Source organism: Electrophorus electricus, chromosome 21 (genome assembly GCF_041902795.1).
Source record: "Electrophorus electricus isolate QZ-2024a chromosome 21, ASM4190279v1, whole genome shotgun sequence".
NCBI classification, from domain to species: domain Eukaryota; kingdom Metazoa; phylum Chordata; class Actinopteri; order Gymnotiformes; family Gymnotidae; genus Electrophorus; species Electrophorus electricus.
The window spans coordinates 14,980,001-15,005,743 of NC_137517.1; the positions used below are offsets into that span (position 1 = coordinate 14,980,001).

The following is a 25,743-nucleotide window of genomic DNA, read 5'->3' on the forward strand; positions in this document are numbered from 1 at the left end:
AAACCAGCAATACCTCAGTGCTAACCCAATGCTAACCAAACTCTATGGGTTATGGTAACCCAGCACTAAACCAGGGTTAAACCAGGGTTAAACCAGGTTAACCCAGCCTTAATCCAGTGCTAACCCAATACTAGCCCAGCAGAGTCATTGATAACCCAGTACTAGTCCAGTGCTAGTACTATGTCAAGAAAGTGCTAGGTTAGCATTTTTGTGGCATAGGCCTGGGTTAGCACTAAAATAGCACTGGGTTGCTAGTACTCGGATGTTAATACTGGGTTTGCATTCTTGTGCCTCAGCACTGGTTGCATTGAGAGCGCTAAACCAGTGCTAGCCCAGTGCCTGGCCAGAGGGTGGAGGATGGAGATTCAGGGTGGAGGGTGAATGGAGGACTGCTGGTGGCTGTGCTCAAACATGCGGTTTCTTCCTGTGTCCTTCAATGACCTTCCCACTTCACAGAATGAACCAGCATTAGTATGCAATGAACTTCTTTACACACACACACACACACACACACACACAAACACATACTTACACATGCAAGTGCCCTCTCACACACGCCTCTGATGATGTAAGGAGAGTGATGCAATGTGGTGGACATTCCTCCCAACTCACACACACACTTTTTTCACCTCCATTGTTTCAGATGTGAGAGAACGACTTTCATTCACTCCTCATCACACTTGCACATCGGTTCAGCTAACGTTTCATCCAGACTAAACGCAGTTAAAGCACTCACACATTGGCTGTGCACAAAGACGCACAGCTGCATTACTCAGATACATATTTATCCATAACCTTCGCCACTTTGTTGCACGTTACATTATAAATAAGTGTGTTGTCAATTCTCCACTGAGAGCCCATGATGCCATGATGGTCTATCTGATCTATTCACATTATACCTGTTTTAAGCAGGCAAGCCTGACACACCTAACCTAAAAAAACAAACAAAAAAAAACACAACAACAACAACAAAAAAAAACTGTTGAACTATCCGAAAAAATGTAGGCGTTACCTGCATGCGATTTGTGAAGGTGACTCTTCAGACGGCTCAGGTATGCAGACTTAAACGGGCAGAGCTTACAGCGGAACGGCTTGTGGTGACCGTGGTGAGACTGCACGTGTCTGTCCAAACTGCAGGGACGGGGAGAGAGAGAGAGAGAGAGAGAGAGAGAGAGACAGACAGAGATAGAAAGCAGAAAGGGAGGGGAAGAGACAGAGAGAAAACAGAACGGAAAGAGAGAGAGAGAGAGAGAGAGAGAGAGAGAGAGAGAGAGAGAGAGAGAGAGAGAGAGAGCACGTTAAAGCTTTGTGGAAAAACAGAAGGCACTCAACTGTCGCTCAGCAGTGCCAGCGTATGAATCATGGCCGCATGAGCTACAGGTGGAGACGTCATAAATTGGTGGAGGAGGTATCCCATCAGGCCTCTGGATGCCTGAACTCCTCAGGCCTCAGTGCGGGCCAGTGTAAGGCAAGGAACGGCAAAATGGATTTATATAGTACATTTAACACAACCATGGTCGACTAAAGTGCTGTACATATATAATCAATGACCATTTATATAATCAATGACCATGAAGTAAGAAAGATACAACCATAGGAGTAAAACCTAACTCTTAAAACACAAAAGGACACGCAGTCAACAATCGCTACACTGATTCTGGAATGTGACTCTCCCTAAGTAAAGAAATGTGTCAGCATCGACTTAAAAAATTACACTACAAAACACACACTCCAGAATCAATGAGCAGTGTGACACTACAAACACACACTCCAAAGCTGTGCTCTACCTGTTCCTGTGTAAATACAGGCGAGTCCTTAAGAACCCCAACCATGAGAATCCCTAACCCTGAGAAATGCTAAACCTAACATTGATGAATCCTAACCCTAATCCTAATTAATTCTAACCAGATCCTGATGAACCCCAACCCTAACCCTAATAAACCCTAACCCTGATGAACCTTAACCCTAACCGCGATGAACCCTAATCCTGACAACATCCATTTTCACATTTGTTTATCGTTTGTTTTTGTTTGTTTTTCTAGAGAGCAGAACAGTTTTTTCATATAGGTTGACATTTTGGAGATATACTAGAAATTAGAAGCGTGTGAACCCTGATCCACACCGTAACCCACTGCACCACACTGATCCCTGGAGACAGTCAGACCACCAGAACCTTGGAGACAGGTGGAGCTCAACACGTACATGCAGTATGGTGTTATGGAGATACACTCACATGCACCTTCTAACCACAAATACTCCTGCTTCCTACCCTGCATCTGTTAACGCCACACCACACCGCACTGAGTCAGCAGAGCAGCACATAACGTCAGTCAGTCTCAGTTTTTTCGCAAGTTTTACAGAGTGCAGCTCCTGGAAAGGGCTGTGCCCCTACATGCTTCTCAAGGGCCAAGCGTTTCCCGAGGCCAGCTACCTCACCCCAAACACACCTAACGCATCAAACACGCCAAACACGCAGACGGAGTGACTCTCTTTGTGAAGCAGAGTGACGGCGACATGACTGAACCGGAAACCCTGCGCGTTCCAAACCCAAACAGCCTGAGGCCTCCAAGCCGCCCACCCAGTGCACTGTACCTGTGACCCAACCCTTCCCCCTGGCCCCGCCCCTCCCCTAGCCCCGCCCCTTCCCCACTTACTTGTGTCTGAATGGAGACTGGAACTGGCAGTACTGGCAGCTGTATTTGTCTCCTCGGCTGATCAGCGCCGTTGCCGAGTGACTCCTCTCGTGGGAGCGCAAGCCCTGCATAGACATGAACACGCGGTCGCACACGCCGCACGGATGCCCCGCTTTCTCCTGCCCCGCGCCACACACCACTGGCCCGCCATCTTCTGTCTCCGCAGTGACCAGCAAGGAGTCTCCCTCATCCGAGTGGGCGGCGTCGACGGCAACCGCGTCCTCCACGCTGCCGTTGCCTATGGCGTCGGCCACTGGCACCTCCTCCACTTCCTGCTTTGAAAGGGAAACCGTTACGGTTATACATGGAATTAACCTGAATCACAGAGGGGCGGTTTTAGCTAGACTGGTCCTGACTCAGTACGTTTCATTACATACACATGCGAAGTACATATGTAAGACCAGTGTGGCCACTGAGAGTGATGGTCTGGTGTGTGTCTTCAGGGTTCTTATGCTGGCAGTGGTTTAATTGTGGCTGCATTTGATTATAAAGATAAAAGATCCCTTCACCTCCACCATCACGTCCCTTATGCCTGAACAAGACGCAGGAATAAGAGGGAGACGGCAAGCTGACCTGACCCCACCTTTTAGCCTTCTATAAATAACACACACTCACAGCCTTATATACGACCACACACACACACACACACACACACACACACACACAGATACTGTACTGTAAACTCATTGTGAATGTCAGAGAGGAGGAGTGAGGGAGAGAGAGACCGAGAGAGACCAAGAGAGACAGAGAAAGGGTGCGACACAGAGGGAGAGTGTTTTGAATGATCTGTTATGAATACAGTACATGGAAACCCCACCCACCCAAACACACACCTAGAGGCAAATCCTGCCCACCCACGAAAAAAAAACAAAAAACACATGGATACAAAACAGAAAAGCATTAATATGTCTGCCCGTAAATAATACCGTCATCAGATAGGGTGAGGTGGTGTATATCAGATCACACTAACTTGTCCCCACTAGCCTTTATGTTCTACTAGTATCTTCCATTGGCTCCTAAAGACTCGACAGTCTGAACCTCCCTGAGCACCAACTCCCGCGGCCCATATGCCTGGCGTCCATGCCTGCTTCCTAAGGCGCCAAGCACTCCCGCAGGCCAGCGGACAAGCGGGGTCTGCTCTCTACAGGGAAAAGTCTGGGCTGTACACACACGTTTACACAAAGACAAGAGGCCTAAGTACTGGCTAGATGTAGGAAAAGTAGATACAACGAAAAATGCAATAATTAACAAGACTGAATTATTCAAAGTTATCTAAACTTCTGTAACATCATAACACAGACTGCCATCCATGATTTAAAAACCCAAAATAAAGCTGCTATCTGTGGTAAGCCAGCCTGACTTTGAGCAGAGGTTGAACATCTCACTCCAACCACACAACCACATCTCACTCCAACCACACCACACTGAAACATAAAAACAACATCCCACTCCAACCACACCACATTCCAGCCACACAACCACATCTCACTCCAACTATACAACACCAAACTCCAACCACGTCTCACTCCATCCACACTAGCATCCTTTTAAATTTGTAATAAAATAGCAATATAAATAAATGTTTCAAAAACGAGGTATCGATTTATACTTGCAGTTTGTAAACAGAACCTTACAGGACAAGCTCCTGAGATTTGAACATTTAAACCTGATTGTGCGATGAACTTCACTAAAAGTTCAAGGATTTTTCTTGTAACGGTGCTGCAGTGCTGACACACACATGCACCCACATTCTCACACACACACACGCACACACACACACACACACACACACACACACACACACACGACCTAGCTGAGCTGATGCAATATCCCGCTCTCTCAATATCCTCAGTCCTTTGTAACCGCCCGGAGGAATCTCGCTTAGCTGAACTGCAGCTGTTTAGTCGTCCAAATAAGAGCCAGTGAGGCCTGAATGCAGCAGAGTGGGAGTGCCCGCCCAGGGGGGTCCATGACGCGCAGAACACCGGCCCCCGGGAGAAGGCTTGGAGCTTCGGACTGCTCCGGTCCAACCTATACAGGCACAGACCGGCCCAGACATGACCCAAGTGGACCCAGGCCAGCCAAAATGGGCCCAAGATGGCTTACACATGCCCAATTAAATGTGGCAAACGTAACATTTAATGAAGAAATTATTTTTAAAAATCATCTCGAATTTGGGGGGTAAATTTTTTTCCCCCCCAAATTCATTTAGAGCCCAAAAGTGGTCAGTTAACTGAGATTTAGCTCATGGCTAACCTATTATAAAGGCAGATTAAGATTAACGTTGAACTAATCTACACTATCAATGCAAAACTACAGTTTAGATTAGAAACTATCATAATTCTAATCTGGCTCCTGTTAGACGATGAGTAGGGCTAAATGGAAGCCCTGATTGCACCTTGGTGACTTTCCTCATCGTGTTCTATGTCTTTAACATGTTTGGGGTGGTTGCTCTGTCAGTAGATTAGCAGCAGTTTAGTTACGTTTTAGCATAGGTGTGGCTGAACCGGTAACTCGAGAGGTTTAACACCTACCCGTGCGTTAAATTAAACCTGACTGCTCTGTCAAAACAAGCAATACCCATGAAAAATTCCCCTGAAGTGCAGTACATAAGTAGTATATATTTTACTGTTTAAAAGCTTTCTAATTTGTCGGTCAACATAATATTAACTTAATATGTCTTTTTAAAATGTCCCCAATTTAAAAAAAAATCTGATTTTAAATACCAAGACACAATTTTCACAGCACACAATAACGGCCCATTTGGGTTCAGGCCGAAACTAACACAACAATACAAACGACAAAGTCTGCGCATGTCACTGGTGCTAATTGTGGACCCATAATGCACAAATATTTGACAGCAGCCAGCTTAAAGCACGACTCGAGGAAGGGGTTTACAGTGGACTGCTGCTCGGTGACCGAGACAACCCTCTGCTGCTCAGTAACCAAGGCTACCCTGCACTGGTACCTGTCAACACGTCGCCGACGGCCCCGCTGTGATTTAACAGTCACGAGGAAGCGCGCCACTGCATTGAAATGGCTTTCAGCGTCTTAAAAGGCGGCTCTGCCTCGCTCTGGGACTGCAGACCAGCCCGCGGAGGGTGAGCTGCATTGCTAGCATGGTCCTGTGTGGTGTGGCTATCGACCGGGACCACGGTCACGCGCACCTGCACAACTGGCTGAGTTACAGCACACGAGAGCCCATAATGAAGACCACGCAGGCAATGTGTTCCATTTAACAATGATCGCAAATCATTTTTAATTATACAGCCTGGCCAGGGTCTTATTTTTCTTCCTTGTGTGTGTGTGTGTGTGTGTGTGTGTGTGTGTGTGTGTGTGTGTGTGTGTGCGCGCGCGCTTAGGGGAAAAGGTGACGGGGAATGAAATGCTTAAAATATTTTTTTTAAATAAGTGATGAGTTGTGGGTCAGCAACAGTTTCCCTCTTTGATAATAATAGTGTCAATAATAGTGATTGCCTAAACACAGGTCAATTTTAGTTTCTTCGTACATATGGTACCTCGGTGTGTTTAATTCAACAGCACACCATTAAGTTAAAACATGCCATGAAGTCCACACAACATTATGGTGTGAGGTCTAAAGGCCTGCATAAAGATCTGAGCTGAAAATGCACTTTAGTGACAGAAATCTCGCCTTAAACCTCAGTAAAACTGATTTTAGTGGCTTTAAAATAAACCTCAGTTAAACCTGAGATATAGTGACATCTGGTGGCAGATGTATGATTTTTAAATGACTCAGCAGTTGGATTTTAGTTTAATCCACAAGTGAGCTTTAAGCCGGAGTGCTCTAGGACCCAGCAGTGGAGTTTAAAAACTCACATGGTTCACTCAGGTTTAAACTCCGGTTGAACTCTGAACCACAAGATAATGACAGAGCAACTGCCCCGTCATGCTTTAGCATGTTTACTTCTTTAGCGCGTTAACAGCCACGGGATGTTATTACCTTGACATGGCCCTCTTTGACTTCCCCGTACTGAACGTGCTTCCTCAGGTGGTTGCAGATCGCTCTAAGAGTCGGGTGCATCTCAACGCAGAAGTTGCATCTGTAGCCAATAGGAGCTCTGTCAGAGGTGTCCCCCTGCAGAGCAAACAAGGAAGTAGCAGGCACCGAGCCAGTTAGCATGTTAACATGGTGCTCAGGCTCAAACAGGGCCAACGGGGGGACGTCTTTACCACTCTTTCACTACGACTGCTGACTACTGGCTGTAATTGTTTTTGGGAGAATATGAGAATCTGAGCTATGCTGTCATGTAGAGAGCTACTCATAAGTGTATGCTGCAATCTAACAGTCTGCTTAGCCACATTTCTTATTGACATAAATGGCAGGCCATTTATTGGAAGGCATTGATCAGTCTCATCCATTGCCCCCTCTTTCTTTCTAGAATTTGTCTGTTAATACATAGAGACCACCATGATTGTGTTGTTTTTTGTAGTAGGCTGGCAAAAAAAAGGTGTGCTGAAGGTTGGGCCAATGTAGAAGCTTCAAAGACGTGATGTGTTCTTTTCTTAACCTTAACTGACAAGCGGCTTCCTCCACCTTCCTCCTACTGCTTCTACCACTGTCATTTCCTGCTTTCAACTTTTGAGAGCTTCCCTAATGTCACTGCTAAATGTTTTCCACCACAAAATCCTTTAAGAAGCAGCAAAATTAGACACAGAATCTTTTTTAACACCAAACGTCCTCCCGCTGGAAATCAGTGCATCGAGCGGTGACTAAAATGAAAACATTCTAATTGCACACGTCGCTCACCTTGTGTTCAGGCCTGTTCTCTGGAGCCTCCGCAGTCTTCTGTCTGCTCTGGAGCTGCTTCCGCCTCTCCTGCCGCATGGCTCGCTTCTGGAATTCTTCGTTATGGTTCATGAGATGTGCGCTGAGCTCCGGGAGCGTGAGGAACTTGATTTCACAGTGAACACACTGGTAGAGCTCAGCACCATCCTCCACCGGGCTCTGAATGGTGACAAAGTCATGCTTCAGCTCTTTGCCATGGTAGCCATTGTAGTGTGTAACGAGCAGGTCGGCGGTGCCAAACGACAGCTTGAAGCACTTGAGACACTTGAACGGCAGCCACTCCACATCGCTCTCCTGATCGGCCTCTGATTTCACCTCCACCAGCTCGACGTCCTCGCCGGTGGCCGGTTTCTCCGGTTCGCGGGGGTAGATGACGGTGAAGTACCGCCCCAGTTTGCTGGAGTGTTGCCTTTTAGGGAACACGCCCGGATGGCGCTTGATGTAGTGCGAGACGATGCTTTTCCTGCTGAACGCCTGGAAGGAACAGAGAGAGCACCTGCGGCGCTCCACGGCCTGCCTCAGCTCCTCGCTCAGTGCGGGACCGTCCTCCCCGGACGACAAGGGCACCATCACTTTATTGGGCTTCTCCCCCACGGACTTGGATGCGGCCAAACAGTGCGTGTAGTAGGCATCGATATCGTGCCGTTTCTGATAGTGAGCAGCGAGGCCTTTGCGGATGGGGTTGGTGTAGGAGCACAGGGCGCATTTAAAGACGTTGTTTTTTCCTTCTGGCTGGGCCCGGACATTGTTGTGTTTGATACGGTAGTGCCGGGCTATGCCCTTTCTGGTGGAGCAGAAATACTTGCAAAGCTGACATCGGAACACGGCGTGCTTCTCTCCCTTCGCAAATTCCGAGAGAGCGAGGTCAAAGTCGACCTCGGAGACTTCCGTCACGCTGCATTCAGCTACAGAGTCGTCCCTGCTGGCGGGAGACTGCCGGTGTGACAGCGCGAACATGTCTGATGCCGACTGATTGTGATATTTCTCATAATGTACCTTCAGCTTTTCAAGCGTGCCATGAGTGTAAGGGCACATCTTGCACCTGTAGGCACCGTAACCCTGCCTTTGGCTTTTGGATCGCTCGTCTCCGTCGGTTATCAATTCTTGCACCTGCTCGATGTCATCTGCAAAGTCTTCTGCAGTGACTTTGACCAGCGGATGGCGTTTCTGGTAGTGTGTGAGGACGCCGTGGATGCGCGAGTTCACATACGGACAGTGTCTGCACTTGTAAACCGAGCTGGGGTTGATGTCTGCTTCCTGTGCGAAGTCCGCCGCCTTGACCTTCATGCCTGGGTGCTTTTTGCCATAGTGGGTCAAGAGCCCATGCAGGCTGTTGTACTCAGACAGGCACACGGTGCACTGGTAGGGGTTGGTTGATATGGAGGAGGTGGTGGAGAAGGAAAAGTGGGAGTGTCGTTCAGGTGCGGACCTGCTGGTCTCCATGGTGGCCTCTTCAGACTGGTGACTGCTAAATTGACTGGAAATGGAAACAGTCCCCTTTCCCATTTGGGGTAGCAGCTTCTCTGGCGTGTTGTTTCCCTTGATGATATCGATGAGAACAGACTCATCGCCTTTGATAGCCCATGGGTGAACAGCCTGGTAATGGTTGGTAATGTCCCAAATGGAACAAGCCTCAAAAGCGCAATCTCTGCACTGGTAATGCTTGATGTCGCCGTTGCCCCCTTGCCTGGAAGTGTCCGGACCTGCCCACAGCTTGCTGGCCATGTATGCGTAGTCCACGTTGTGCTCTGGGTGTCGTCTTTGGTAATGCATGAGCAGCCCGTTAGGCTCAGCATGGGAGTAGATGCACCACTCACAGTGATAACCAGCCTCCAAGACACCGTCCTGGTAAGCCCAGTGCAGGATGGTCATGGCTGTGGCCTTCACAGTGGGATGATCCTTCTTCAGATGCTTCTTCAAGGCGTACACGTAGGGAGAGGTGTAGACGCAGTGCCTGCATTTTAAAGACCTAAGGGCTCTTGATTTCTCAGCGTCTGTCGCCGAGGTCATGGTGGATGTGGAACTTCCTGTTGGGATCATCTGAGCCCGTTCTCTCCGACTGCGAACTACAGCAGTATGTCTCCGGACCAGATCTGCATTTGCTTTTACGTCTCTGTGCTTTTTCTGGTAATGGATCAGCACTCCTTTCACAGTGCGGTTCCCGTAGTCGCAGTGCTGACAGAAAAACAGTATTTCACCCTCTCCTTTGTCTGTTGTTCCTTTCGGGTGCGAATTGCCGGACCCTTCCGCCGCGTTAGTGCTGAACTGCTTCAAAAATTGTTTAGGGGGAGAAATTTGTAACTCGTCCATAAGCTTCATCAGCCCTGGTGTAGGAGGGGCGTGCTTTATGTACTTTGCCGTTACCTTGATTTCTGGATGTCGCTTTTGGTAATGAACAAGAACACCCACCACGGATCGATTGTTGTAAACACAGTGTTTGCAGTAGAAAACCTCCTCATCCAGACCCAAGGGCAAAACCACATTCGAAGACTTTGGCGTACTGGAGAGGTTGTAAGTTGACTTGGTGGACGGTTGTGTTCGGTCTACGGATATGACCCGCATCGTTTTTTGAATGCGAAAGTATGAGGCCTTTTGTTCTGGGTGCTTCTTCTGATAGTGCACCAACACTGAGTGCATGTTAGGGCTTGCGAAGGAGCAAATATCACAGTCATAAACTACAACATTTCCATCAAGAGTTTCCTTAAAGGCTTCAGTGTCCATACTGGAGTCAGGGGCCTTGCACAGGTTTTTAAGTGCAGGACTGGATGAAGAACGGGACGTGGAGGTTGTGAAGTTCTTGGGCCCAGAGTTCAGGATTTCTCTCAGTGTCTGCGACTCTGCTGCACCCTTCTGAGGCTGATCAACGACGTAGCTGGAGAATATCATGGCATTGTTGATTTTTACAGAAGGGTGCATTCTTTGGTAATGGGGCATTAGGCTCCTCACATTCGGGCTGGTGTACGAACAGAAGCGGCACGTGTACACCAAATCTGGCTGATTAAAGTTGAGAACGTTGCTAGCTTCCGGATGATGATCCATGTAGTGCTGGTGCAGGTCACTGAAGTTGTTGTATTCTATGAAACACTCGAGACAACGGAAGACGGCACTCTGATCCTCTGGATCAAGAATGTATCTAAAGCTAAATTTTATATAGGGATGCATGCGCTGGTAATGAGTGCTCACACTGCGTGCCGATTTGTTCTGGTACTCACAGTGTTTGCAGTAGAAAAGGTTCCCAGGTTCCTCTGTGTATTCGGCATTCTCCTGATACGCCTCTCTGCTGTCGTGACCGCTCTGCTCTTGAATGGCCTTAGACTCTACCGAGGCGCCGAAACCGTTGTCCTCATCGTCGGAAACAGTGACTTGGATGGGAACATTTCTTGAGCTTAGCTTTGTTTGCAAGCTGCGCTTTCGTTTGCCAACGCCGCGCTCAGCCTGGGCGCCGGCGGATTTCCTGATGTACAGGTGTTGTGTGTTATAAGTGAAACGGCGACTTTGAATTTCAGCATTCTCTCTTTCCTTTTTCTCATCAACATGGTTTTCGTTCTCCTCTTCTTCGTCGTCCATGTCCTCTATGTTAATCACGTCCTCGTGCTGCTGGCTTTGGCTGATCTTGCTTTGAAGGTTGTTTGCAATTTCGTCGATTCTTGTTCTTTTCTTGACAGGAGACAGATCCAAGGGCAAGTCATTGATAGACTTCCTGGCCGTCTTCCCAATAAGGTGCTTTCTGGATGAAAATCCGAGGATTGACGTTTGAGTTTTTTGCACAAAGTTTGAAGAGCCGTACGATTCAGACTCTGAGTCCTGCTGCTCATTGGATGAACCCTCTTGACTTGTGGCCTGCATCTCCTCAGAGTATGAATGCTTATTTTGCTGGTGGACGCGTAACCCTTTCGGTGTTGCAGAAGAAAAGTCACAGAGTGAACAGTGATGAGAGTTTTGGTCTTCTTCAGCAGCAGATTTCTTGCCATTGACTTTAGAACTGCCATCACCTCCATTCACCGGCTCCAAGTCTTCATTCTGGCCCTCTGGACTTTCGTTGGCTAGGTCCCAGTCAGTGGAGGACCCGCCGTGACATTCCTTGTGTGTGCCAAGTTTAACTGGATTGGTGCAAAGAAATGGACATTGGTCACACTTGTATAGGGTGGTTTTACTGGATAAGTGCACATTCTCTATGTGACGAGAGATACTCTGCCAATGCGTGGTCAGAAGGGGACAGAAGGGACACTGGAACTTATTCAGATGTCTTCTGATTGGAAATCCTTTCGTCTCCAGAAGTGTGGTGTCCTCCTCTGACAGGAGCATCTTAGCTGAGTCATCAGCAGACACGGGGTCGGCGTAACTGGGATCGTCCATTTCACAGAGTTCGTCCTCTGAGCTGCTCCTCGAATCGTTTAGCACGCTGGTGTCCAGGTCTGCTCCCGAGTTGGAGAGGTCTGACATTCCGAAGCTCACTCTCTCCGACAGTATGGAAGACCCAGTGGCGTTGGGTATCTTTTTTGTGATCTGGGAATACTGAAAATCTGTCAGCCCTGGTGCGGACTTCAGTGACGTGTGCCCTGTCACAGAAGAGGGGTTCACCGACGAGCCTTCATTTCCACTTAGGTCATTTAGCATCAGATTGGACGTTGGGGTGCTTCTTGGTGACGAAGCAGAGTCCGACTTGGAGGATCCTGCACTTCCTTCTGCTTTGGGCTGCTGTAACGACACCATGATCTTAACCATGTTACGATGCTTCTTCATGATGTGATCGCACAACCGCTGTCTTTGCGTCGTCTGAAAGCCGCACCACTCGCAGTCGAAGCCGCCTCCGCACTGAGGCTTGATCATGGATTCCAGAACGCTCCGCTCTGTATGGTCATCCGGCAAGCCCTGGCACTGCTGCTCTGAAGACGAAGCGTCCGAGTCCACGTCCAGAATTCCCGCATCTGCTTCGGCGGGAGAATCTGAGTGCCCCGATGTGCCATCCTTGTGATGCATCCTCTGATGTTTCAGGATCCGGACTCTGAGGGGAGATTTGTACGCGCAATACTGACAGGAGTACACTTTCTCTACACCTTCATGCACTGTAACATCGAAGCCCAACTGCTTGGAAGCAATGAGTGCACCGTCATCTCCTGCAATACCGTGGACCTTCCTAGTGTGCTCACTAAGGAGGGGTTTTGATCTGAAGTAGCGTACACAGAACTTGCACTGGAAAAATGGGCTTGCTGTCTTGCTGGACTGGTTGGCTGGTGGACTGTATATCATTTGGTTTGAAGTGGAGAAGTTCCCAGAGTCTGAATCAAAGGAGTTGAGGACTGAAATAAAAATAGAGAAGAAAAACCCACCCCAAACATTTATTTAGTCTTCACACTAAATATTTTACGTGGGTGCTATTAAAGTCCACATTAAGACAAACATCTGTAATTTACATATTGCTCAAAGAGAACAAAGACAAAAACCGCGAATGATGACATGGGTATTCAAATAATTTCACAGCCCAACGCTGATCTCATACTTGGCCGAGACACAACTAGAGGCACCTGCTTCCTTGTGCAGGAGTTCATATTCGTTACTGTTGAGGTCCTCCTCATCGTCCTCGGTGTGGCTGAGAGAGTTGCCGGAGTTGGACGTGGACCGCTGCGGGGACCCGTCCCCCACCTCCGCGGGCTGCAGGAAGGCCGTGTGGACATCCTGGATGTGCACCTTCAGCTCGTCGTAGGAGTCCGCGCGGAAATCGCAGCCGTCGCACTGCAGCACCTCCATCGCTAAGGACACCCTGGAAAATCAGGGAAACCTGCGCAGGAACAGAAAGGGAGAGTCACACCACTTAAACGGGAGGCCAGCATTCTTCGGCATCGCTGCGGATGTCAGCGTGCTAAAGACTTGACACGTTAAAAGTCAAAAGGCTCCATACACCAGAGAAAACAGTATGGAATACCAACGACTAAGAACTTTTTTTTGATGACCGGACAGCCTGTTCCAAGAACGATGGTTGACGAGGGACTGCAGCTTGATTTTGTTTCCTGTTTTTATTACCTCAGGATAAGCCAGAGCCAGAGAACACCCATGTGTCTCGGTATTTACATCAGACAGTTCAAGCAGATTGCATCATGCCGTTCTGAAACAAGATGGAGCATATTCAGGCATGGATGAAGACTGCCCTGGTCCTTGAAACTGCCAGGCAAGCAGAAAGGATTATGGGGCCATTATCCGGAGGTGGCATCATTATGCCTCATGCCCCCTCAGCCTCTAGTTGCACCACTAATCAATGTCCAGCAGCAAAGACTCATTATCAGCCTTACGGCGTGTCATTATGTCCATCTGTCTCCGTCTTTCGGAGCGATGGTTTTTTTTTCATTAAAATATGGACGGCTGCCACTTTTTCTGCACAGATTCGTATTGCAGGGACACAAATGACACATATAATGCAGGTCTGTCCCTAAAGCAATTGGTTTCAGAGGAGACTGCTCCTAACAAATATGTGACAACCACCAACTTTCAGCAGGGAGAAGCTACACAGACAATGCCTGGTACGTACGCATTCTTCCATATGATACTTAAGAATGACACAAAAAGCACATGTGTAAGTGTCCTTCGTTCTATTCCTGCTTCAGATAGTACTGAAACGATTAAATCTACTAAACTAAAGAAGACCAGTCTATGAAAGTCTAGGGCTAATTATGATGTACATATGTAAAAATATTGAGGAGGGGAAAGAAATTATACATACATACATACATACATACATATATATATATTATACACACACACATACACACACACACACATACACACATATACACACACACACATACATACACACACATACATACACACACACACACACACACACACACACACACACACACACACACACACATACACACACATACATACATACATACACACACACACACACACACACACACACACACACACATACACACACATACATACATACATACACACATACACACACATACATACATACACACACACACGCCTCCAGGAATAATCTAGCAGTCTGCAAAGCAGCTGGTGTACAGTGCTGAGTTCAGATGTGGGGTCCTTCTGATGCTTCTGAGGAGCAAGGTCAGGAATATTCTGCATACGCTAGGGTTAGAACGGAAATATTCTGCATACGCTAGGGTTAGGACGGGAATATTCTGCATACGCTAGGGTTAGGATGGGAATATTCTGTATAGGCTAGGGTTAGGACAGGAATATTCTGCATACGCTAGGGTTAGAACGGGAATATTCTGCATACGCTAGGGTTAGGACGGGAATATTCTGCATACGCTAGGGTTAGGACGGGAATATTTTGTATAGGCTAGGGTTAGCACAGGAATATTCTGCATATGCTTGGATTAGGACATGAATATTCTGCATGCGCTCACTGAGAACTAAGCGACTACACTGCAGGCACTGGCTCTTTGGAAATTTGCAGAGTTCTGTGTTATCCGTTAGCCTTGGCAGGATAATATAACTGGGCATGCAGAGTTGGTGGTTTCTGCAAGTTCCACCAAGAAAGTATAAAAAGCACCAATGTCAATGAAAATTACACTTATTTAGCATTGAGCAAACGTTCTCTGTTCCTCGGAGGGCCTTGAAATCTGTTAAAACAAACAACATTGAACCATTCTGACCCCCATCTCCAAAGGAGGAAAAAAAAAACAAAACCTTCCTCTTACTCTTAAAGGCAAATTGAATGACTACATCCACTAAGCTTGAGCCCTTGGACTGATAAACAGGAGTGTAAACACTCAGTCAGGCACAAGGACACAAGGACTTTGATTATGAAGACTTCATACAAGCCAAGGCTTTGAACTGCTACACAGCAAGGCCAAAAGAAATGTATCGCTTAGGGAATGCGACGGAAATAGTATAGGCTCACGGTATGCTTTCAAACACGCCAGCAGACAGGAATTACTCTAGTTGTGTTAAGTATTAGATGCTTTTGATCACTGTGCTAATACACCGCATGAAACAACAAGCAGCAGCCAAAATACTGAACAGGCTGAAACAGACAAACGTAAATTGTCACCTACAGCACAGTAGGACCCCACCCTAACCCTAACCTAAACCCTAACTCTAACCTAACCCAACCCTCACCCTGACCCTAACCCTAACCCCACCCTAACCCTAACTATAACCTAACCCTAACACCCAACACCTAAGCATAAGCACTACCCCTAATGCCTCCTCTGGGTCTAGTAGCGTACGAGCCGACCAGCGTTCGAGCCCTGCAAACATCTGCAGGAGGCCCTGTTTCACACACCGTCTCTTCAGGTCGGGTTTCAGCCTGGCCAAAAAAAAAAAAAAAAAGCTCCACCCTGCTCTCTTTTGGCAGTGGATAGGAACTCTGAACCCAGTTATGCCTGTGCCCGTCTCCTTGACATGTATATGAGGAGAACCCTTTAGGGTGTATGGTGTGGTGCACACACACACACAGATACACGCGTGTGCAGACAAAAGGAGCGAGGCAGAAAATGAAACAATCAAAGCCGGCTAGCTGTCCTCCTCTGCTGCGTCTGTGCCGTGCCAGGCTAATGGGGTGAAATTTGTAAAGCTTTCATCTCCTCGCCAGGGCTCTGACAGCCAGTGAGCAGTGTGGGTCCTTTTAGCTTCAGCCATTTTAGGAGCCAAGCGTCTGCGCTTAGGTGCTGCGCGGCCGCGCGCAACATGGACCCGCCGGTCAGGATCCACCTTGCGAGCGGTCCGGACTTGGAGGAGCTCCGGACTCGGAGGAGCTGCTGACAGGATTCTGACTGCCAGATGAGCTGTTCCAGTGCACAACGCCTGCTCAGCTCAGCAAAAAAAAACACAACAAAAAAAAAAAAAACAAGAAAAAAGAAAGAGAGGATGAAATGGAAAAAACAGCAGCAAAAAAAAAAAACAACTTTACTCTTGCCAGACTGACTTAGTCCTTTTATATCTTCAACCAATATCCCATACATCTTGGGATACACAGACATACATATCAGAGTCTATGGCTGGGGTCAGGAGGACACTAATTTCTCCAAAACCAGGAAAAAATAAATAATTTTTTGGGAACTGCCAGCTAAGCTCCACAAGAGGTCTAAAAATGCAAAGCATGTCTGAACTTCCTTTTTTTCAGTGCTCAGAGCCAGTGTGTGTGTGTGTGTGTGTGTGTGTGTGTGTGTGTGTGTGTGTGTGTGTGTGTGAGAGAGAGAGAGAGAGAGAGAGAGAGAGAGAGTGAATGAATATGTGTGTGTGAAAGATAGTGAGTGTGAGTGAGGGGTGTGTGTGGAATTGTGACTGAGGTGTGTGGGTATGAGAAAAAAAAAGAGATAGAAAACAAGTAGATGAGTGAAAAAAAAGAATGAAGAAAGAGGAAGAGAAATACTAAAAGACTGTCAGCACAAGAGAGAGAGAGAGAGAGAGAGAGAGAGGGAATAAAAGCAAAAGCGAGCAGGGCTGTGTGAGGCTGGCTGCATAGCTCAGGCACCTGGGAGACCTTTCTCTCCACACACAGAGGACACAGCCATCCGACCCGGCCCCCTGGATTCCAAAGTCTACTGACATTTGTTAATCACCAACCGGTCTCTCCGCATCAGCCGGCCGTGCCAGCGGCCACACCCTCTACTCCAACACGCCGGGGACGGCAGCAGCTGCTGAACAGACGGTTAGTCCCGAACCCCAAACCGTCTGCCTGCCGCCGACACCCGGGGTCGGAAGGAGAAGGGTAGCGACGAACAGGGGGAGGGGGGACCTCGAGGGGCCGGGTCCCTGTACGCCCCTAGATCCGGACCGGGATTACCGGATCTGGCTGGAGATTTTCATTCATCCGATCAACTCACAAATCGCGGCACAAATAAATAAATAAAATCTTTTCACCACTGCATTATCGATGGTTTGATTAGTTCACAGGCACAACCACAGACGGTGAAGAAAAAATGAAGACGACCTACATTCTACTACCAGATAATGCAAAATATATCCTCATATCTACTGTAAGATTCACGCGACCAATAAATACATTCATCCAAACACTATAGAACACAAGAAGGCACCTTAAAACCACATCAAATTATTTTTAATGCACGCATAAAACCAGCGCTGCTAAACAAAGCCCTGTAAACACTGTCCTCGTTCCTGCTGGCACAGGAACTGAAGTACACGACCGTAGTCCCCCCCTTTGCTTCAAAACCATAAAATGCTTTAGTTATGACCAAAAACACTAAAAGTAAAAAGGGCCAGCTTGGCCGTGAGAGAGCGTCTCCCCTACACCTTTCCGTAGGGGGATGGCATTTATTACATGAGGGGTCGCGTTATATTAAACTCCTAAGGTTTGAGGACTTGGTCCATTGACATATTTTGGCTTGCAGGCTGGACCACAAGAGTGACACCTAGAAACATGCAAGCATATCAGAGGCTGTGAAAGAGTGAAGTCTATAGTTAGAAGACCACTAGACCAGGAAAACCAGTAGGTGGAGATTGAGAGGATCCCGGCGCCCGGAAAAGTAGGTTTAACTTCTTGTGAGCGACACTTTCGGCGCACGGCAGAGACTTGTCCGACGCGCAGTCGAGCACTCTTCCCTCCTTTGGTGACACAGTGTTGGTGCTCAGCTTGTCACAGCAGTCAGCTCCACGAGGCGCCGCCTCCGTGCTTCCATCCGCAGTCAAGCAGAAGAAGGCCCCACAGGGGCCGGAGACGGCCCGAGCTTCGCTCGCACCCGCGGAACATTCTCCGCCACGGCGCGCGTGTGGGCTGGCGCACCGCGGCCGTTTGACAGAGCGGAGCGTCTTTTCGTGAAAGGTCCGACCTGACGCGGGGAAGAAAAAGCGCTCCGAGGATGTAGACTGCAGTCCATGTCTGTTGAAGCGCAGGAGTGCTACCAGCATTATTCCTCTGTCCGTGGCGCACACAGGATCCCTGCATTCCGGTTTAGCTAGTTTTTCACCATAACGCTTGTGCCCCGAATTCTCAAGATCGTCCTTCAGCGCAGGAGAAAGAAGATTAGCTCTCAGTCGAACAAAAACAGATATATTAGGCATCAATGGCAAATGTAGCTACACATGTAACGTCATCATCTTTGATGTACGCGTTTATATAAATACTTGAACGTGAAAATGTTACAATATAAACTGTGGTGAATTAAACCTGCCATGTCTTAAATCTGCTGCTTTATGAAACCTGCATCCACTGCTGGGATCCTTAAATGGGCTGCTCTATGAAACCCACCTCCACTGCTGGGTTCCTTAAATCAGCTGCTCTAGGGAAACCTGCCTCCACTGCTGGGTTCCTTAAATGAACTGCTCTGCACCTTGCTTTCACAGTTTGGTGAGGGAGCAGGCCACCATCTGCTGTGCTGGTGCCCTTCACGCTCTCTCTTCAGCAGATAATTTGTGCGCAACTCTGAGGCATGTTTCGTGTTTCAGGTTAAAATGGAATGGCATACCTCTGCAAGATGCTATGCTGCTTGAAACCAACATGCAATGCTAGAGCTGTGCTGATACTGGGATATATCATTGTAGCGTGATTCAGTTTTTCACTGACATTGTTGTACTAATACTTTGGAACCTTTGTATCGAAATTTATTTTACATGTATTTTTTTTTTTGTGTGTGTATGTGTATATAGTTCAGTCAGTGTTACTGTTATATTGTTATGCATCATATATTGTATTTGGAGATACCTGACAATACCCAGCACTATGCAATGATATGCTGGCTGGAACTCTTGCCAGTACAACAAGGCCAGTCCATGTCTTCTCCATGCTAGGCTAACCCTAACCCCTAACTGTCTCCATGCTAGGCTAACCCTAACCCCTAACTGTCTCCATGCTAGGCTAACCCTAACTCCTAACTGTCTCCATGCTAGGCTAACCCTAACCCCTAACTCTCTCCATGCTAGGCTAACCCTAACCCCTAACTGTCTCCATGCTAGGCTAACCCTAACCCCTAACTCTCTCCATGCTAGGCTAACCCTAACCCCTAACTGTCTCCATGCTAGGCTAACCCTAACCCCTAACTGTCTCCATGCTAGGCTAACCCTAACTCCTAACTCTCTCCATGCTAGGCTAAGCCTAACCCCTAACTCTCTCCATGCTAGGCTAACCCTAACCCCTAACTGTCTCCATGCTAGGCTAACCCTAACCCCTAACTCTCTCCATGCTAGGCTAACCCTAACTCCTAACTCTCTCCATGCTAGGCTAACCCTAACTCCTAACTCTCTCCATGCTAGGCTAACCCTAACCCCTAACTGTCTCCATGCTAGGCTAACCCTAACCCCTAACTCTCTCCATGCTAGGCTAACCCTAACCCCTAACTGTCTCCATGCTAGGCTAACCCTAACCCCTAACTGTCTCCATGCTAGGCTAACCCTAACCCCTAACTCTCTCCATGCTAGGCTAACCCTAACCCCTAACTCTCTCCATGCTAGGCTAACCCTAACCCCTAACTCTCTCCATGCTAGGCTAACCCTAACTCTCTCCATGCTAGGCTAACCCTAACCCCTAACTGTCTCCATGCTAGGCTAACCCTAACCCCTAACTGTCTCCATGCTAGGCTAACCCTAACCCCTAACTGTCTCCATGCTAGGCTAACCCTAACCCCTAACTCTCTCCATGCTAGGCTAACCCTAACCCCTAACTCTATGCATGGCAGTGAAACCTTAATGGTCTGCAGAGGTTCTTCCAGTTGGACCAGTGTCGGCCCTTTCTCTAGCACCGGCACGTGTCTCACGGGCACTGAATCACCAGCATTAGAAACCAGTGACTGGAATTAACTTGTTCTATGATCCTGAAGTCACCTTGTTCAGATATAATGAGTCCCAGTTTTTAAAATCCTTTGATGTTCCTGGCCACTGTTAGTACAGACACCTGCAAAGCTCTTCCTACTTATCTTGAAAATTGACCTTCGCTTCTAAAAGTAATTACCGATGTCTTTTTTCCTCCACTTAGCTAAGCTAGTCATTTCCTCTTCACATATGTTTCAGGATGAACTGATGTCCACGCTATTGCTACAAATGTTTTAGCTGATTCGTTTTGGCTTCTCAAGGTATAGGGGCCAGGCTGACATGAGAGAAAAAAAAAAAAACGTTTTAGGAATCGTGAAGCTATTCTGTTCTGTTGTACAAGTCCAAAAACATCTCTGCTTTCCCTTTTCCCATAAACCAGAACACAAAAACACACTATCCTGGTAAAAGCTGCCCAGTATGCAACCTGCCTTCTGTGTGGCCATGCTAGAAAGATCAACCAAAAAACAAAAGATGTTTTCAATTTAAATTACATTTTCTCTCTTCTGACCCCAAAGGTCATGGACAATGTCACAAAATAAATAAATAAAAAGAATTTAAAAAAAAACAAAAACAAAAAACAAAAAACAAAACACGAGGAGATTCAACTTCCTCATACCATGTGACCATACCATGTGTGCTCATGTTAGGAATATTAGGAAGCAAAAACATTTTAGGGATGAAACACTGGACTCATCTGCCAGCTGTCCTAACTCCTCAGCGAATTCGTTAGTGTGACGGTGGCCCAGACATACGCTTTGGCCATGCGGCTCGTGAGCCTTCCTCAGCTGTGCAAGCAAAGTGCTTCACACACACACACACACACAGTGCTAGCATGGCTAATTAAGGACCCCGTCTGAAACTTCCTGTTTCTCTGGAAATCTTGTGTGGTGCACTGCAATTCTGAACATCTCTACATCTTTAACCGCAGTACGTTGTAGTTTCCTCCCTTCTTAAGATAAATGTAATAAATCTTAATTAATTTGTAAAGCTTACTTTTTAAGGGTCTTCTATTGATCTCCTACAGACCAGAAAAAACAACATATGATCAAGAGTGAGACAATTGATCAAATGGCTGTGGTACTGTAGCCTGCAACTGTTGTAGATGTGCTACGTGTACATGCATTAACACAGCCACTAAAATGACCGGCACAAAAAGATCAGTTGGAATCACCCATTCCTCCTCATGCATCACTGCGGGAATTTTCTATCGTATTTCGTGCGAGCGATGTGTCCAGCTGTACAGTCAATAAACCAAGAGAAGGCTTGCTGGTCGGTTGTTGAACACCCTCAGACCGGAATTAAGGACTTGTTATTTCCAGTGGCGGGACATTTTAATGCACATGGACAATGCATCAGTGATGTATCCTTTGCATTGGCAGTCGTTGCTATGGAAGCAAGGTTACACTCTCAGAACTTGCAATGAATGGTTATGATTCAAACATCTACCTTTTCTAAAATAAAGTGATTCCACTTTTCACTTCAGAAACACTCCTTACACACTCACAAAGCTGATGAAAGATCTCTATCCAAAATATCCTATTTCTCTGGAAACCTTGTGGACTACTATACATATCTATACCCATACAATGTATTTACATAACAAGATTCCAGGTGAATAACTGCAGTGCACTGCAATGAGAGATGCAGAGATGTTCAAAATTGCAGTGAAGTACACAAGGTTTCACACGTCCACACATACGCACACGCACACACACACACATCTACATAGTACTTTCTTGAACTGCATTACTATTAGAACAAATTCTTAATACCTAATAAAAAATCCTCTCATCTTATTTGAATGACACAATAATAAACAGAGATGAACAAACTGTATGGCGAACACACGCACGCACACACACACGCATATATATGTATATACACTATATTACCGAAGGTATTCGCTCACCCATGCAGATCATTGAATTCAGGTGTTCCAATCACTTCCATGGCCACAGGTATATAATACCAAGCACCCAGGCATGCAGACTAGTTCTACAAACATTTGTGAAAGAATAGGTTGCTCTCAGGAGCTCGGTGAATTCTAGCATGGTACCGCGATAGGATGCCACCTGTGCAACAAGTCCAGTCGTGAAATTTCCTCACTACTAAATATTCCACAGTCAACTGTCAGTGGTATTATAACGACGTGGAAGCGATTGGTAAGGACAGTAACTCAGCCACAAAGTGGTAGGCCATGGAAAATGATAAGAGCGGGGTCAGCGGATGCTGAGGCACATAGTGCGCAGAGGTCACCGACTTTCTGCAGAGTCAATTGTTACAGACCTCCAAACTTCATGTGGCCTTCAGATTAGCTCAAGAACAGTGCGTTGAGAACTTCTTGGAATGGGTTTCCAAGGCCGAGCAGCTGCATCCAAGCCTTACATCACCAAGCAATGCAAAGTGTCAGATGCAGTGGTGTAAAGCACACAGCCACTGGACTCTAAAGCAGTGGAGACGTGTGCTCTAGAGTGATGAATTACGCTTCTCCATCTGGCAGTCCGTTGGACGAGTCTGGGTTTGGCGGTTGCCAGGAGAACAGTACTTGTCTGTCTGCACTGTGCCAAGTGTAAAGTTTGGTTGGGGGGGGGGGGGACTATGGTGTGGGGTTGTTTTTCAGGAGTTGGGCTCAGCCCCTTAGTTCCAGTGAAAGGAACTGTTAATGCTTCAGCATACCAAGAGATTTTGGACAATTTCATGCTCCCAACTTTGTGGGAACAGTTTGGGGATGGCCCCTTCCTTTTCCAACATGACTGTGCACCAGTGCACAAAGCAAGGTCCATAAAGACATGGATGAGTGAGTTTGGTGTGGAAGAACTTGACTGGCCTGCATAGAGTCCTGACCTAAACCCAATAGAACACCTTTGGGATAAATTAGAGCAGAGACTGCAAGCCAAGCCTTCTCATCCAACATCAGTGTCTGAACTCACAAATGTGCTTCTGGAAGAATGGTTAAAAATAAACCTTGTGGAAAGCCTTCCCAGAAGAGTTGAAGCTGTTATAGCTGCAAAGGGTGGGCCGACATCATATTACACCCTATGGATTAAGATTTGGATGTCACTCAAGCTCATATGCGTGAGAAGGCAGACAAGCGAATACTTTTGGCAATATAGTGTATTATACCACCACCCTGGCGCTGTCTAGACCAGGCTGTCCCTGAAACCCCAGCTCCAGAGGCAGAAGGGCACTCGTGAGGGAAGCCACAGAGGCCAATAGTCACTCTGAAGGAGCTCCAGCGTTCGGTGGCTGAGACGCCAGCAAAGGTGCACCAGGAAACCACATCGAGAGCTCTGAATACAACCGGCCTGCATGGGAGGGGGGCTAGAAAGAATCCGTTACTGGAGGAACTGTGTCAAAGCACATCTGGAGTTTGCCAGACAGCATCAGAGTGGCCCGGTTAAAATGTGGAATAAGGTTCTGAGGTCAGATGAGACAAAAATGCAGATTTTGGGACCAAACTCAAAATGCTACATGAGGCGCAAACCTAACGCTGCCCGTTCCTCAACAAACACCAACAGTGAAGTGTGGGGGTGGCAGCACCATGTTGTGGAGATGCTTCTCCTCAGCAGGGACTGGGCATCTTATTAACAAAAATGGATGCATGGATGGATGGATGGATGGAGTAAAATACAGGGAGACCCTGCAACCTGCTTCAGTCTGCTACAGCACTAAAGCAGGGGAGGACCTCTACATTTCAGCAGGACAGTCATCTCAAGCGCAAGGCCAAAGCAACACAGGAATGGCTGAACTACAAATAGATTAATGTTCTACAGTGGCCAAGTCAAAGTCCAGATCTCAATCCATTCAAGAATCTCAGGCACTATTTGAAAACTGCAGATTACAGGCATCATCCAACCAACCTGAAGCAAATGTGAGAGGAAGAATCGTTCCCAAACAGTGTGTAAAGCTGGTAGAAATGTACCCCACACACACTTACAGCTGTTACTGCAGCACGAGCCACTTCTACCAAGTACTAGACCGGAGGGGCTTAATACTAGTACAAGGTGCATTCTTCAGTTTCTGTTTTCTTCTGCTAACAAATAATGAATGTTTATTTTGAAATGTTACTCTAAAAGAAAACAGGTTTGAAATAAGAATACTGATCGGAACAAAAAGTGTGTTATTTGTAAACTTGGAGACTAGAGGGGGTTCAGTACTTTTGTAAGGCACTGTAAATCTAAAATAATTTTGACTCCACCAATATAAACTTTTTTCCAGACATTACTACCATAGGAAATTACAAAAGTAACAAATGGTAATTTCATATAATAACAACACATAATAACACACCATGACAATTTCATATAATAACAATGCTATAAACCAGACTGTAAACTTAATGACTCTCTCACTCTACAAATGATACATTTTCCTCACACTCCCAAACCAGGACTTTGGAAGTCCCTGTGTGACATGGTTATAATCTTCTTCCCCAAAATCGTAGGCTTTTATTTCACAGCAAATCCGTTCCAGGAAGCAGATGGCAGTAGAACTAGGTCAACCATTAACCAACTAACATCTCAAAGAAGCAACTAACACAAGCCCTTTCCAAAGACCACATTCTAGCAGTTAAACATTTGTGATGCTTTAAAACAAAAATAAATAAACAAACAAACAAATAAATCAATAAATAAATAGAGAAAGAAAGAGAACGCACAATAACACGGGACCTCTGTCCTGGATTGGCCTTTGAGGTTACTCATGCTAGTTCTTCTTCCACTAATAAAACACCTCACACACACACACACACACACACACACACACACACACCGACAGTGTTGTAACTCGATTATTAACTTAGTGTGACAGTGTAACTCAGACAGTGAGCACTAACTAACAGGACAGCAATGGAGTTGTGTTTTATAAATATAACCGTGTAGCAGATAATACCTAAAGAATCTCTCACAGTGTCCTGTCAGGAAGTAAGGTTAAACGCGTTTGGAGTGCATTTTATTTTTGATCCGATGACGGGTTTTAACGGCACGTTCAGCTGAATAAATGCCCATAAAATATCAAACAAAGGAGTGTGACACCAAAGGCCTCACCTGCTGGAAACAGGTCTACACACGTCCACACACACACACACACACACGTCCACACACACACACACATCTACATAGTACTTTCTTGAACTGCATTACTGTTAGAACAAATTCTTAATATCTAATAAAAAAATCCTCTCATCTTATTTGAATGACACAAGAATAAACAGAGATGAACAAACTGTATGGCGAACACACACACACACACACACACACACACACACACACACACACACACACACACACACACAGAGTGACAGCGTGAGTCTCCATTTGGTGACATGGAGACCTCTGTTTAAGAACACCAGTAGGACCAGCTGGTGCCTTCTTCTTATCCTTCACTGAAATGATCATATCTTTGATGTCTGGGTATTCCTACAGCACAGTCTGGCCATGTCTGTTTTTAACACAGGTGGTTACTTTAAGGTTAAAGGTGGTTACCTTTTAACCCCTA

At 46.7% G+C, this 25,743-nt stretch overlaps 1 protein-coding gene across 5 annotated transcripts in view; it reads right to left on the reverse strand.

The window, feature by feature from the left end:
- The window catches only part of znf462 (zinc finger protein 462), a 47,348-nt gene that overhangs the window by 8,751 nt on the left and 12,854 nt on the right, over positions 1-25,743 (reverse strand). For 4 of the 5 annotated variants that reach the window (XM_081704826.1, XM_081704828.1, XM_081704827.1 and 1 more), the window contains exons 2-6: positions 13,026-13,279; positions 7,462-12,800; positions 6,655-6,789; positions 2,655-2,968; positions 1,013-1,131 (exon numbers count right to left, since the gene is read on the reverse strand). In XM_081704826.1, the coding sequence (XP_081560952.1) occupies positions 1,013-1,131; positions 2,655-2,968; positions 6,655-6,789; positions 7,462-12,800; positions 13,026-13,248 (6,130 nt within the window). In that variant the 5' untranslated portion in view covers positions 13,249-13,279. The remainder of the gene's footprint in view (positions 1-1,012; positions 1,132-2,654; positions 2,969-6,654; positions 6,790-7,461; positions 12,801-13,025; positions 13,280-25,743) is intronic. The other variant, XM_081704830.1, reaches the window with a different exon arrangement.